Source organism: Toxorhynchites rutilus, chromosome 3, assembly GCF_029784135.1.
Source record: "Toxorhynchites rutilus septentrionalis strain SRP chromosome 3, ASM2978413v1, whole genome shotgun sequence".
In the NCBI taxonomy this organism is placed as follows: domain Eukaryota; kingdom Metazoa; phylum Arthropoda; class Insecta; order Diptera; family Culicidae; genus Toxorhynchites; species Toxorhynchites rutilus.
The window spans coordinates 24,440,521-24,455,030 of NC_073746.1; the positions used below are offsets into that span (position 1 = coordinate 24,440,521).

A 14,510-nucleotide genomic window follows, 5' to 3' on the forward strand; every position below is an offset into this window, starting at 1 on the left:
TCGAAGATCAAATATTTTCTGCCAACGCCAAACTAGCGTTCATTGTACATTTAAATGCTGAGTACATCCATATCGAAAACAGATACCTTTGTAAGATAAGGATTTTATTGTTGAGAATCTACCAAGTAGCGGACTGAATGGTCGTAGATAGTATTCAACAGAACAAGGCGACCTTTCTCCAGAGATTAGTGGATTAGTTCAAAGCCAGCATCGGATTGACCAAAACGGTTGAAAATAGTTCAAAAATCGAGCAGGAATAATCATCTATGTAATCTTCGGAAAGAAAACTCGTACAAATACTATACAGCTATATATTCTTGACAATGCACAGAAACAGCAACAAGCTTAGTACAATGAATCAGTAATTTGGAAACTAATTTATTCAAACTGTTTGGCCTAGAATGTGCTCTTATACAGTGCAAACAGAGTTAAGCCTTAGCTAGCCTTGCGAAATGTTAAGAACTAATCATTTCAATGTTTTGGGTCCTCTTCCAAATTAATTAGTTCCCAGAAAGAGAATTGGTGTAAACATGGAGCTTCCCTGTTCGAAAAAATATGTATCAGGATCAAAAGAGTAAAATTTATTCACACTCAACATTGAAAGCTTACCATAAGTAAGTGAACCCGGGCTAGGATCAATATTTATTCAGCCGATATTCGGTGCGTCCACATGGGGCTTTCACAGGAAAACCGTAAATCAGGACCGGCGGATTGTCGCTATAGTATAGTGTTATCGGAGAAAATTCTGCTTTGTTTGCTGGAGTAGCCGCCACCACATGCTAGACTACATATAGCAGCTCCGTATAAGAAGATTTACGACACCCAAAGCCCAGGGAGGTAGAGATGTAGAGAGGAGAGATACTTATTTACAACGCTTGTGGTGGAAAGCTGTGTGGTGTGGAACAGCCTCGAACCGGTATCGTGACTCCTCTGGGCTCTGTTGTAAACAGAGTGCGACCCCCGATCGCATTATCTCTTCAAATAAAATCGTGAGGACAGCAGCAGCTCAAGAAGCACGCTTTCGGACTATTTGCAGATAAAAACACGATTTGTGGGGGTGTGGGAAAAATGATGGTCTCTTATTTTGCGAGTTTCCTTCGTCTGAAAGTATGTAGTGGAATCCCAATAAGTATACCATGAGTAACTGCCATTTGGGAAAACGAGTATCCGGCGCAAATTTATAGACAAAGTGGTTGGGACCATTCCAGTGCGAGAAAGTTCAGCCCGGTCTGGTGAAAACGAACCAAGCAGCGTGAATAAATCCTCCCCGACCGAGTTCAAACTTGATTAATTATGCAAAGTTCCGCTTCCCCGATTCGATCTGTGGCAGCCCGTGGCAATAGTCGCACAGAGCAATATCCAAGAATCAGATGCATTTTTTTTGCTGTCGGACGCCGCTTTCGCCGGGACCTCCCTCCCAGCCCTTCTGATAATCCATATAGCACAAACTATTGGACCGCCATTTAATATGCATTAAAGACTTTGAATAGTGTTCCATTAGTCGGCTCTCTTGAAGCCAGACCGAAAACCCCACACGACAAAACGCATTCTGAGCACTGGAATTAAGGCCTTTTTGAAATAGGATCACATCCAAACACGTTACCCCCTCAGAAATGAACCGAGCCGAGCCGAGCATCAGGGTTCAGTCTCCGCCTATGTCTGACAGCGGTTGAATCAGACACAGACTAGACCACACACTCCAGCTCCAACTGAAATAGCGACGGATAACGGTTTTAATCTGACACCCTTTGACTTTCGTCCTGGGCTTGTCGTCATTGACTAAAACTTAGCAGCTTTGCATAGCATCGTATGAATTTCGCATTTAGCATGAGCGTCTCCTGCATGCTTGCTGCCACCCAATCGATAGAAAGGATTTCGTCGTACGAAGTATGGATGAAAATTAAAACATCAACAGAGCAGATACCAACAACCAAAAGTGTGTTTATAGTAAAAGTGCTTCACTCTACATGGAAAGATAAAACACAGGCCCCTGAAATACATTTTTGATTAGATGATACCGGAGCAGGAATTTCTGTATTCTCGGTCAGCAGGTGCTTCCTTTAGTCGACCGCACGACATGATGACACCCAGAAGATGTAACCGCGATGATAAACCCACAATCCTGATATACACACCTTGATTTCACGTGCAGCACAAAGCACTCTCGTAACCATATTTCACCTTCAGATCCTTGCCGTTCGTTGCAATCACAAGCCTAGGTCGTGGTGTTGGATGTCAAATGTCACTCAGCTTTGATTATGGAAATTGCCATCGGGGACTATTTTGTGTTATGTCCTCTTTTTCCCTCGCTCAAAAAGCAAGCGCTCCCTGAGCTTGGCACACATCAGTAAGTGGAACATTTCCTCGATGGGCCCGCAAACAGTGGCCCGCGTCAAGTGGCACAAAAAGCGGATGTCGCTTTTTTTTCTGCACACAGTCACTCCTTTCCGATGGAAAAACTTTGTTGTCGTTGAAAACAAAGTGCATATGAGAGCGCTGAGTTTTTTATGCTCTCTTGTTCAACGGTTTACTTCTGCGTTGTTGAAGCGCAGTCGTCGTCAGCAACAACAGCTGAGAAGTCAACTGGTTCCGAGCGATGACAACACACACGCGAGCATGAAACATGGAACCCATATTTAGCCTGAACCTGCCCAGACTCATGAGCGAGTGGACCGCGTCGGGGAGACAGGGTTCAAACGAAGGGAAGGGGGACCGTTATGCGCGACAGTAAATTTGTATACGCGCGGGACTAGATAATCGACGCTAATTGGTTTGCCACGATTTGATGAGGCGGGTTCAATTTCCGCTACTGATTCGCCCTTGCATCATATCATGCTCGAACGGAGCGTTTGTGTTTAGCATTTAATCTATTAAAATCGTTCCGGAATAACATTTCTATTAACGAAGCCGACAGGAGTGTGAGACGGTGTACCATCTTAATGGTGAGCGCACGGTCTCCCGGACTGCCTGTTCACAGCACTCACGACGACCTATCAGAAACATTTCTCATTTAACTCAGGGGAAACATAATAAAACGCTGAACTCAAATCTCTACTTTACTGGTATTACGACACAGAGAAATTACTTCATTATCACTTTTCTTTGACTGAATTCAGTGGATAATAACGACTCAAAAAAAAAACATTGAATTTAAATTATGAGTTATTTGGACCCCTAAAATGTTTCTAAAATTCCAAATGCGATATTTCGTCAGAAATGCACTGGTGCTTTGAACGTATATTTGAATGTGTGAATCATCTATTCAACGCATTCTGCATATTCGGTTAAAATCGTTGTTCATCTTTCATGGAATCATTTGCCTTTTGCTCAAAGAAGTCCTGTTCTTATTGGATAATTTTATTGTATAGGCAAACCTGTTTTTGTGCGATCCTGTTATTATTTGTATGATTGGTTTGTGTGATTCAAGTTGCAATCTAATAATAAAATCACACAAAAGGGTTCGCACAAATGAGGAATCGCACAAAAACAGATTTTCCTGTTATGTCAAATTAAAGTTTGAACAAAAAAAAATCTCGTTTTATGCTTACTGTGAGGCCAGTTTTTCAGCCTTATGGGTAGTGGGGGCAAATTGGTCATGGGGGGGGCACAGTGATCACCTGCTTGTTTGGTAGTATAACTATTTACTATAGATGCCGTATTGATAGTCACCTTATATCTGAAGAATTTAATGACTTTTGACTCACCCTGTACTTCAGTAGAGCTGTCGCATGTCGAAATATAAATATAAACAAAAATTGCTTTTTCGATAGCCATTGGGCCGTAGTTCTGTGCGCATGGTATTTAAGGAATTTCACGTGAAATTTAGTAGATTCAATATGAAATATTGGACAAATCATCAGTTTAGACGACTGTTCACATATTCTAGGAGAGGTGAACAGATATTTTGTTTAATCTCAGCGATTATTTAGCATAGAAATTACTTTGATGTTTGGGGGCAAAGTGGTCATAGGTATTATTCACTTACAGGGTTCTGTTTACTAAAGCTGATATACCTCGTCACATTCTGCTCTTGAAGAGGTTTCTTTTGTGGCATTGACCCTGGAAAAATATGCCACTCCAACTAAACGAAGCCTTATTATGCGGAACGTTATGTGTTTCTTACTACATTTTTGTATGCATGAGAAAGATCAAATTGAGGCTCTAGGTGAATAGGCCAAGCTTATTTCATACATGTACCTACTATATCAAGTATGATTTGAACAACAAAACACATAAATCTGTCCCATTTAGCTTGATATGTGCGAGTGACCACTTTGCCACCCACTAGTTGTCCACTTTACCTGCATTAGCATTAGCATTAGCATCAGCATTGAGCAAGTTGCACAATATCGTAGGTGGTACGAATTCAGAACTGTTAAGTCAAAAACTAGCCCACATCCGTTGCTGATGATTGGTAATATCTCTTAGATGAAGGCATGCTTTCTCCAACAGTTAAGAATTGTGCTGGCCACGTCCTTGCAACTGCTGAGGAAAGGGGAGGAATGTTAGTTCGACATTTACTTAAGAGAGATGCAGAGAACTCTACGACCTCTCATAAATGCCTCGGGAATTTAGGAATGTGTTAGTAGGGAAGGTGAGCCATAGGATACACTCAGCCGGTGTTACTGGCGCAAGTTATTATTACTATTACTATTACTATTACTATAACTATTACTATTACTATTACTATTACTATTACTATTACTATTACTATTACTATTACTATTACTATTACTATTACTATTACTATTACTATTACTATTACTATTACTATTACTATTACTATTACTATTACTATTACTATTACTATTACTATTACTATTACTATTACTATTACTATTACTATTACTATTACTATTACTATTACTATTACTATTACTATTACTATTACTATTACTATTACTATTACTATTACTATTACTATTACTATTACTATTACTATTACTATTACTATTACTATTACTATTACTAGTACTACAGTCAACCCTCTTTAACTCGATATCCGAGGGACCGTCGAGTTAGGGAGGTATCGAGTTATGGAGAGAAAAATGCTTGTAAAATCAATCGAATGTGCCATGAAATCCGTCGAGTTAGGGCAAATATCGAGATACAGAACATCGCGTTAGGCAGAGTTGACTGCATTACTATTACTAGAAAAATATGATACTAAATGTTATAAATGAACTTCAGCCTTCCGATTACCGTCACGTTGATAGCTGTGGAAAAAGAAAAGGTTTATTAAATTTTCAGATTTCTACATTTTTAGATTTTTATAATAAGATTTTTAGATTTTTGGATATTTAGATTTTTAGAATTTCAGTTTTCAAATTTTTTGGGTTTTTAGATTTCTATATTTTCAATTTTTAGATTTTTGCTCTCTAGATTTCTAGATTTTTAGATTTTTTAGATTATTAGATTTTTGGGTTTTAAGATTTTTATATTCATATTATTTGCTTTGAACTTTGCTTTCCGGGATCGTTCTAACAATCGTTTCCGGAATAGCACCGACACCGAGATTGCTACATCGGTGAGTGGAAAAACACCATCACTATCTCGCATCATCAGCGAGCAAGGAGAAGTTAACTTCTGTAGCATCCGATCTGTTTATGAGTTCATGAGAGAGAGCAGCGTCAATAGATTGTCAAATTATAAACATGCAAGTTCAAGGAATGTTTACTATGATGTGAGAAGTGTATTTAAACAAATCAACATTCCAACTCTTTAGAAATGTATACAATTTAGTATGAAAAAAGCTGTATGTGTATATGGTAAAAGAAAACTTAGCTGGCATTGCTGCATGTTCAGCCCATCCGTGTCGGTGATTCCTTCAATTGTGATACACTCACTACGACATAATAACTCCGCACTCGATGTATTAGACGAAGGCAAACAAACCGTTCGTCATGATGAAATATGTCCGTGTCTGAGAGAGAGAGCACTATTATACAGAACCGAACATGCGACGAATTGAAAGTGCAACAAAAACGATCTCTTTACTACCACAAACGCGATATAAAAATGGCTTCCCAGAAAACTTCACTTCACCAAACCATCTCAAAAACATTTTCGAAGAATTGAAAAATCTAATGGTTTCGAAATCACATGCACTATTTTTTGCCCCTTCAAAATAAAATAATCAACACAGCACTAACGCGCACATATTTTTCAGCATGCTGCCTCCTGCTCAACACAATGAAAACACAAGAACTCCACTAGTTGTCCACTTTACCTGCAAGCAAAAAAAAGTTCGATTTTTCCCCTTTTTTTCTGATAATAAATGTACTATTTTGATTTTTTATAGTAAAAGCCGAATGCTATCATGAACAATAATGAGTTGAACTATAATATTCTTTGAAAAACGGGAGTTGGAGTGGTATTTGGACGCTGGATATGGGCATATTCCTTAGGGTGACCACTATGCCCCCACTTCCCCTACTTCTGGAACCAGAAAAAAAATTCATTGATATTTTCCAGTCATCTTCAGAAAAAAATCCAGATATAGACAAGTTATCAGATTCTCTACTAGTACTTTAGCTGTAGTTCCTAAAACGTTTAGTAAGCTTAAACAATTAAATGTAAGAACGTCTGTCGATATCTTCCAATAAATGAATTTTCGCGTAACATTTGAAAAGGTCCTAAGTAACAAACCACTCATCTCGAGAAAAACAAAGGCAAAGTTTTTAAAATGTTTTTTGAATTTGTTTCAAATACAATTATTTTTTTCACGTTCTGTGGTCTTATAGGTGAGAAGTGCCTATAAACTTTTTATAATACTAACCATACAGCCAATATATATTGAAAAAAAAAGGTTAAAACGCGTAAAATATCACATTGAACATTTTGATTAATCAAGCTGTACATTGGTCATTTTACTTTTATTATTACACGATTGGAACGGAACTATTCAGCATGATTCTGTTTGCATTCAGAAGTCATTATCCTACCAAACATAACGTCATACCTCAGATTTCTTATTATGAGTGTTTCACTATTCCAGTCAGACGCTTGACCATGACTGCCAAAACTATAGTCCAATGTGTCAAAAAATATCAAAGCAAAACATAGCTGTACATTGGACCTTTTGTTGTTTGGGTTCTCATCACTTGCAACAATGTGTACATAATTTTATTTTTTATGATTACTGTATTATTCAATTAGTTTTTGAGTAAAATTTAAGTGCTGGTATGTGCCTCAAGTGTAATACAACGATAATGCTTAAAAAATTTTTTGTACATAAACAGTGGTACTGAGAGCGAAGCAGGATTAAATTGAATATCGTTGCTGCTACCTCCATCAAATAAGGAATTTTCATAAAGAATGATGTATTAAAATGTACGGTGACCTTATTGAGTAACCCTTTTCGGACACCTTCAGGAAACTTTACGTAGCAGCGCATTTTCCAGTGACAAGGTCTTTTCACACGTCTTGTTGGGACAATAATTCCTTTTCTTGTCCTTTAACGTCCTTTCACTTTTGCAATATTGATTTTCTGCCCGCATTTTCCATTTCCTTTTTTTCGACTGAGGTTCTCCATCTTCTTCTTCTAACTATGTTTCTCCATCTTCGTCTTCATTATCCTGCTTAAATTCGTCGTCTACATCTCCGTATTCCTGCTGTGATTTCATTGTTTTTGACTGAGGTTCACCATCTGCTGCTCTGTTTCTGCATTTTCCGCTTCCGTGTTAGCATCAGATATATTATTCTTGAATTCTTCAAAATATTCATAGATTGTTATATAGGGTTGGGGAAAAAGAAATGTCGTATTTCTGATCGAAATTTGACGAAATTTAATATACTTAAAATTATCCAATTTAAGTCAAATATGCGTCATTTTGTTCGCAAACTTGTTGCCATTTAGAAGGCAACTCTCTATCCCCCCCCCCTTTTTTTGCGAAAAACTCAGACAGCCAGTTTTCGCAAGCCTCTTTTGCGGCCAACTTAGTATCACCAAGAGCGTTTTGCATGGACCGGAAGAGGTGATAATCACTTGGAGTCAGGTCCGGACTATACGGTGGGTGCAATAGGACATCCCATCCGAGCTCCCGTAGTTTCTAGCGGGTAATCAAAGATGTGTGAGGCCGAGCGTTGTCCTGGTGGAAAACAACTCCATTCCTATTGATCATTTCTGGTCGCTTCTGGTCAATCGCCAGCTCCAAACGGTCAAGCTGCTCACAGTAGAGAACCGAGTTGAGGGTCTGGCCATAGTTGAGGAGCTCATAGTGGATGATTCCCTTCCAATCCTACAAAACACACAGCAAAACCTTCCTGGCCGTCAATCCGGGCTTAGTGATGGTTTGGGCCGGCTCACCGCGCTTCGACCACGACTTTTTTCGCTTTAGGTTGTCGTACGTGATCCACTTTTCATCACCAGTCACCATCTTCTTCAAAAATGGGTCGAGTTCGTTCCGTTTCAGCAGTGCATCGCAGACACTGATTCGGTCTAAAAGATTTTTTTGCGTCAACTCGTGTGGCACCCATACATCCAGCTTTTTTTGGAATCCAGTCTTCTGCAAATGGTTCCAAACAGTTTTATGGTCTATATCCAGTTCCTGGCCAATCGAGCAAGTGCTCACATGCCGGTCTACTTGGATGATTTCAACGATTTTATCGGTTTCCACGACGATTTGTCTACCAGTACGGAGTGTATCTTCGACAGCCACTACATCAGAACGAAATCGATCAAACCAACGCTGTGCTTTGCGAATCTTTCCTATATCTGGTCCATAAACTACACGAATTTTTTCGGCCGCCTTCGTTGCAGTTTTACCTCGCAGGTAGTAAAAACGTAAAATATGGCGAATTTCAATCAATCAGGCAAATGAAACGGAATTTGGCATGTGGAGGTTTACAAATGAAACACAAATTTCTGCATTACTCGAGAATTAATCAAGCAAATGAAACCAAATTAGGTGTATGGAGGTTTAAGGGTACAACAAATGATTCTATGATGGTTAGACACTCCACCCCCCTCTCTAAGGAGGAGCTGCCATTAAACCTTTTCAGGGTCCCCGGAACTTTTTACTAAAGATTTATTTATGAAATTTCGACGTATTCGCAAATAATATCCGAAGTGATAAACCAACAATTTAAAAAAAAAGGTTGCATAGTCCTAAGTCCTAGGCGGTCGTGTCTCGGATACAACCCCTCGATTGTTTTTATCACCCAAGGTGAGAGTGAAGGAAATCGGGGTTTTCGAAAAAAAATTGTTGATTCCAAATGTCTTCAAATTGCATGTCACAGCTCACCACGGCTATCCCTATTCTCAATTTCAAGGATCTGCAAGAAAACAAAGAACGTATTAGGCCGATGTGTTCAGCTGCAATCAACTTCCTGAGCAACATAGAACTCCCATTTGGGCATTCGCTGTCTGTTGAGGAGGCAAATCATGCCACTGTTCACTTCATATCACCCTGCGCATTTCAGTAGCATCAGCATCGCTCCATGACAGTTCGTCTGATAACCGTCGAAATACAGCTGTCATAACAATCCCATATGTTTTCCTCATACACATCTTTGCTAACCACAAAAAGGTAGAGTTCCATCCGAGTGTTATTAGAAATCAATTTAAGTCATCCTGTAGTAAGCTTCGCTGTATACAAAACAAGGAGACCAAATGTAAGTCGAGATGAATTATTGTAAATCATATCTGAATTCATTATGTGAATATATTATATTATAGCTTTGAGCTCGCTCACCAACAATTCCCGCGTGCTGCAAAGAGTCGTCCGAAAAAACCCCAACAAACTCAAAGATTTGTTGCAACGTGTTGCAAGTAGCAAACCAGGATGCCGGAGACGGATCGTTTCGATTGCCAAATGTTCGATCTCGCCAACAACGCCGATGACATGGTACAATGCGAAGGATGCGGCAAATGGTCACACTTCGGATGTGCTGGTTTCGATGAAGGGCGAAAGGACGAACATTGGATGTGCCATAAATGCGTCGTCGAATCTGCTAACAGCGTCGTCGGTGTTGATTCGAATGTTTCGGTTGGCCTCGAACCTGCACACGGGCAAACTAACGCGAACGGATTCGACGAAGGAGCAAAGCCGATTGGGGAACTCGCCCAGCTTAACCTCAAACTGTTGGAAGAGCGGAAGGCATTCCTGCTAAGGGAAATTGAGCTGCAACAGACGATCCAGTTGGAACAATGTAAGCTGCTGTTGGAGAAAGAGATGTGGAAAGCGCAGTACGACATCATCAATGCGAGGTGTGGAGCAACCAACAGGGATGTGATGGCTGGTAGTCTTGGAGATTGGTTACATCGCTTGGATCAGGTCGCCGTCAGCCAGAATGAGCTAACTTCTGCGCCGGCGAGAACGGTGACGGTCTCAGCAACGTCTTCCAGAACCAGACCGCAGCATTCCGCTGCTGGAAATACAAAAATTATTCCACAAACAACACCATCGTCACCTGCGGTCACGTCATTGTTCGGAGGTACATCTGTTCTCCCTTCTTGGATAATCTCTCCTACGATGTCGATGCAATCAAACTCGCAACTAAGCCAACCGACAACGAGTGGGTATGCAAGTGGGCAAGGGAGCCTCTCCCACGATTTTCAACCTGGCAGAGGAGCAAACGGACCAGGGGCGTCGACGCCAGTCAGCACGATCAATTGGGTCAATCCAGTGACAGGCTTTACCAGTTCCACCCAGTGCCTGCCACCATACATCAGCTCAGTGGGACAGATTGGAAGTCATCCAATGCAACCGTGACACGTGAGTCAGCCATATCAGGTACCGAATAGTTTACACAATTTCGCACCAGTAGGTCAGGTAGCCTCTTCGCAATATGCTTACGGTAGCGTAGGAACACTGAATCCTGTAGCCAGTTCAATAAATGCATATCCCTCTTACATCCCCTATTCCTTTCCATCGATGCTTCCGCAACCTAATCCATACCTCCCGCAAATCCCTCTGGGTGGGCAAATGGGACCTCTTGGTGGACAAATGGGACCAGCTGCGATTATCGACGAGCTAGCCCCTACACCTCGTCAAATCGCAGCGCGACATGCTATGCCGAAGAATTTACCGTTGTTCAGTGGCAATTCCGAAGAGTGGCCCATGTATTTCAGTGCTTTTAACACCTCCACGGAAGCATGCGGCTACAGTAACGTTGAAAACCTTGGTCGTCTCCAACAGTGCCTGAAGGGTGCCGCATCGGAGGCAGTTCGTAGTCGTTTATTATTACCTACATCAGTGCCACAAGTGATACATACGCTGCAGATGCTGTACGGGCGGCCAGAACAAATAATATACGCGCTGCTCCAGAAGATCCGCGATGTTCCAGCACCAAAAGCGGATAATTTGTGCACGGTCGCGGCTTTCGGCATGGCGGTACAGAACTTCAGCGAACATATGGAGGCGGCGGGACAAGTGCAACATCTATCTAACCCGGTGCTGCTCCAAGAACTTGTGGATAAGCTGCCAGCAAATTTGAAGCTTGACTGGGTGGCGTTCAAACGACAATTCGCGGCGGTCGACCTCCGTGTATTCGGTCGGTACATGGCAAATCTGGTCTCGGCAGCAGCTGAAGTCACTCTTACGTTGGATCCAAGGGGAAGTAAGCAGAAGAGAGAGGAGAAGCTGAAAGGTTTTGTGAATGCCCATGCTGCTACATCAGACGCAACAGCTGACGAGGCCCCGAAGGTGGAATCACCAAAAGCAGCTTCGCCAATTAGCTGTTTGGTCTGCGGGAATCCAGACCATCGAGTGAAGGATTGTGACGTCTTCAAAAAGATGGACCGGGATGACCGCTGGAAAGTGGTGCATAATTATTATTTGTGTCGTATCTGCCTCGGGAAGCACGGAAGAAAACCCTGCCGGTCCTCATCGCGCTGTGGAGTTCAAGGTTGTCAAATGCGACACCATCCGCTTCTGCACGGCGATTCGGGCAGTTCGTCGACCAATCCATCTCATCCAATACCTCAAAGAGGCGGAGCAGGCCAGCGAAGTGATGCAACGGAAGGTGTGAATGCTCACAACGTCCAGAGCTCAACACTGTTTCGCATGTTGCCGGTGCGACTCTTCAACAAAGGACGGTGTTTTGAGACGCTAGCTTTCATCGACGAAGGATTGTCCGTCACACTCCTCGAAAAGGGAATAGCCGACGTACTACAGGTTGAAGGCACGGAAAAGCGTCTTTGCCTAACCTGGACAAGCAACGTTAGCCGTGAGGAAGAAGGTTCCCGTCAGGTAGAGGTGAAGATTTCGGGTATCAGTGGAGGCAAGCGATATCCACTAAAAGACGTCAGGACGGTCGAGTCCCTTGCACTACCTACGCAGACGCTGTGCTATAAAGAGCTTGCCGAGCGTTTCCATCATCTGCGGAAGCTACCGGCCGTAGACTTCGAATCCAAAGCTCCAGGAGCTCGCTCACCAACAATTCCCGCGTACTGCAAAGAGTCGTCCGAAAAAACCCCAACACTGTCTCCGGTGTAAACTAATTGTGATCTTCTTTAAACTCGTGCATCGTCGCGCTTCGTGTGCAGGAAAGCGGTCCATCTCGAGCTAGAAGTAGATCTCACAACGGACGCTTCGTATCCCGTAGAGATCTATCCGGCGAGGACTTCCAGGATGTCCGAAACCATCTTCGAGAGCTATACGACTTGCTACGTGACCTAGCCGCGGCAGTTTAAATCGTTACAAAAACTCCCGGCATGGCATTTATTTGGAAATTTATCCCGTAACGAATCCGAATTTCGACGGCTGTGAAGTCTGCGAAGTTATCGCCTCTTCGAGTTCTAGGCCAACGACAACTTTTTTTGTCGCAGTCTTCGTTTTTGTATTTATAAATAAGTTTCGAATTCATACGTAGTTTTGAAGAAATGGTACAAAACCGTCTGCCGATAAAACTATTATAAGTGACTTTACTTTGGCGATTTTTTTCATATTTTTTTGAAGATTTTATTAGCTCAGGAACTAAGGAACTTTTTGAGTTTGACAAAAGCACCTCAACTAAGTACTGATTTTAAAATGCAAGTGGTACACTTCAGACGGTCCTTAGGAAAGCTGGTGCCCCTGAAGTGAAGAAAAGGAACATCTTTCAATCTCGTTATTATTGGCGATTTAAATACAATTGGCTTCAACTAATGCGCTTTACGAAAAACCGTCTATCTTATTTTGAGAAATATTGATTAATTCCAGCATATCGTACTCGATTTTTTTTTCTCACTCGAATCTGTAATGCAATTGAAAAGAAAGGTCAAATTCCTATTAAGAGTAATGAAAAGGCGCTCCCCCATTCAATAAAACCCACAAATAACGACATACAAACGAAACAACAAATCAATTGAGAAAGTGGGGAACAATATAAAAATTTCGTTTCTTTCCATGTATATTATATACATGGGTCTCTCTCCCCCCAGGGCGATGATGGCAATTGACAACAGCACGATGTTTGTGGCGACACTTACCCATGATCGGAGGCATTCATCTTCCCGTCGCTCCTTCACCTTTCGTCGGCGTTGCTGCGCGCTTTTTCCTTCCTGCGGTTCGTCCGTCTCTCGAGCTACGTGCTTCTGGCCGCCGTGGTTCCTTACACCTACCCGGGGAGATGTACTATCCGACAACAGCAGCAGCCCAAAATGTACACAAACGCACGCACACGAACACACACACACACTGATGGAGAGGGATTATTGGAGGAGAATACGCGAATGATTGCCACTACAGTGTGAAGGGATGGCCACTTCCTAACGCGCCGGTGATTAGATTTTGTGGTAATTTCACCTCCAAGCAGCACTTACACAACTTGCTCCGTGGGCATGCTTAGCTTCTACACAGGTGGATTTTTCTTCCCCTCTACAGGTTGATTATATTTACACACTGTTACCGCGCGCTACTGCTGCTAGTTAATCACTCGCTATTATTCACTGAAAATGAATTATGAAATTTTCATAAACTTTATTATTCATTATGAGGGAGTAATGGGCTACTGAGTCCAGCTGAAGATAGGGAATGTGCATGCGGTAAATGTTACAATGACGATGCTAACGGAATTTGTAGGAAACACCTCACCATAGACATTTTCACAATTCAACAGTCAATATTCACATTTTCTAGCACGAATAGAGAATCAAATGTCCAATATCTAATCAAATTCTGACAATCAATCGATGCACACAATTAACCAACATTTTCGGGCCCATCTTGATGAGTTCTATTCCGATGCCATCTTTTCCAGTTGATGTGTTGTTCTTAAGCGGTTTGATGGCACTTTTAACTTCACCCATCGTTAGGAATCGTGAGGAATTATCGAAAGTGATTTATTTCTAATCTCCATATTATCCCAAATATGAACTCAAAAATATCAAATATGAATGGTGAAACTTCTTCAACATGAAGAATGTAATCTTATGGCTGCACTTGACTACACCACACAACCCGCACGCAACACAACACAACATTACAAAGTAAGCAGTAATGACTACCGGGTTCAAACCTTTCATCTGAACCCGCCGTCATTCAAACACTTTCCTGCATCTTCAAGCGCGACGGGACAAACGCAGT

At 41.7% G+C, this 14,510-nt stretch overlaps 1 protein-coding gene across 10 annotated transcripts in view; it reads right to left on the minus strand.

Moving 5' to 3' along the window:
* The window catches only part of LOC129774253 (AP-1 complex subunit gamma-1-like), a 69,738-nt gene that overhangs the window by 40,798 nt on the left and 14,430 nt on the right, over positions 1-14,510 (minus strand). For 8 of the 10 annotated variants that reach the window (XM_055777963.1, XM_055777970.1, XM_055777967.1 and 5 more), the window contains exon 2: positions 13,415-13,873. The exons of the other annotated variants lie outside the window; for them this stretch is intronic. In XM_055777963.1, the coding sequence (XP_055633938.1) occupies positions 13,415-13,434 (20 nt within the window). In that variant the 5' untranslated portion in view covers positions 13,435-13,873. The remainder of the gene's footprint in view (positions 1-13,414; positions 13,874-14,510) is intronic. 10 annotated transcript variants of the gene reach the window in all.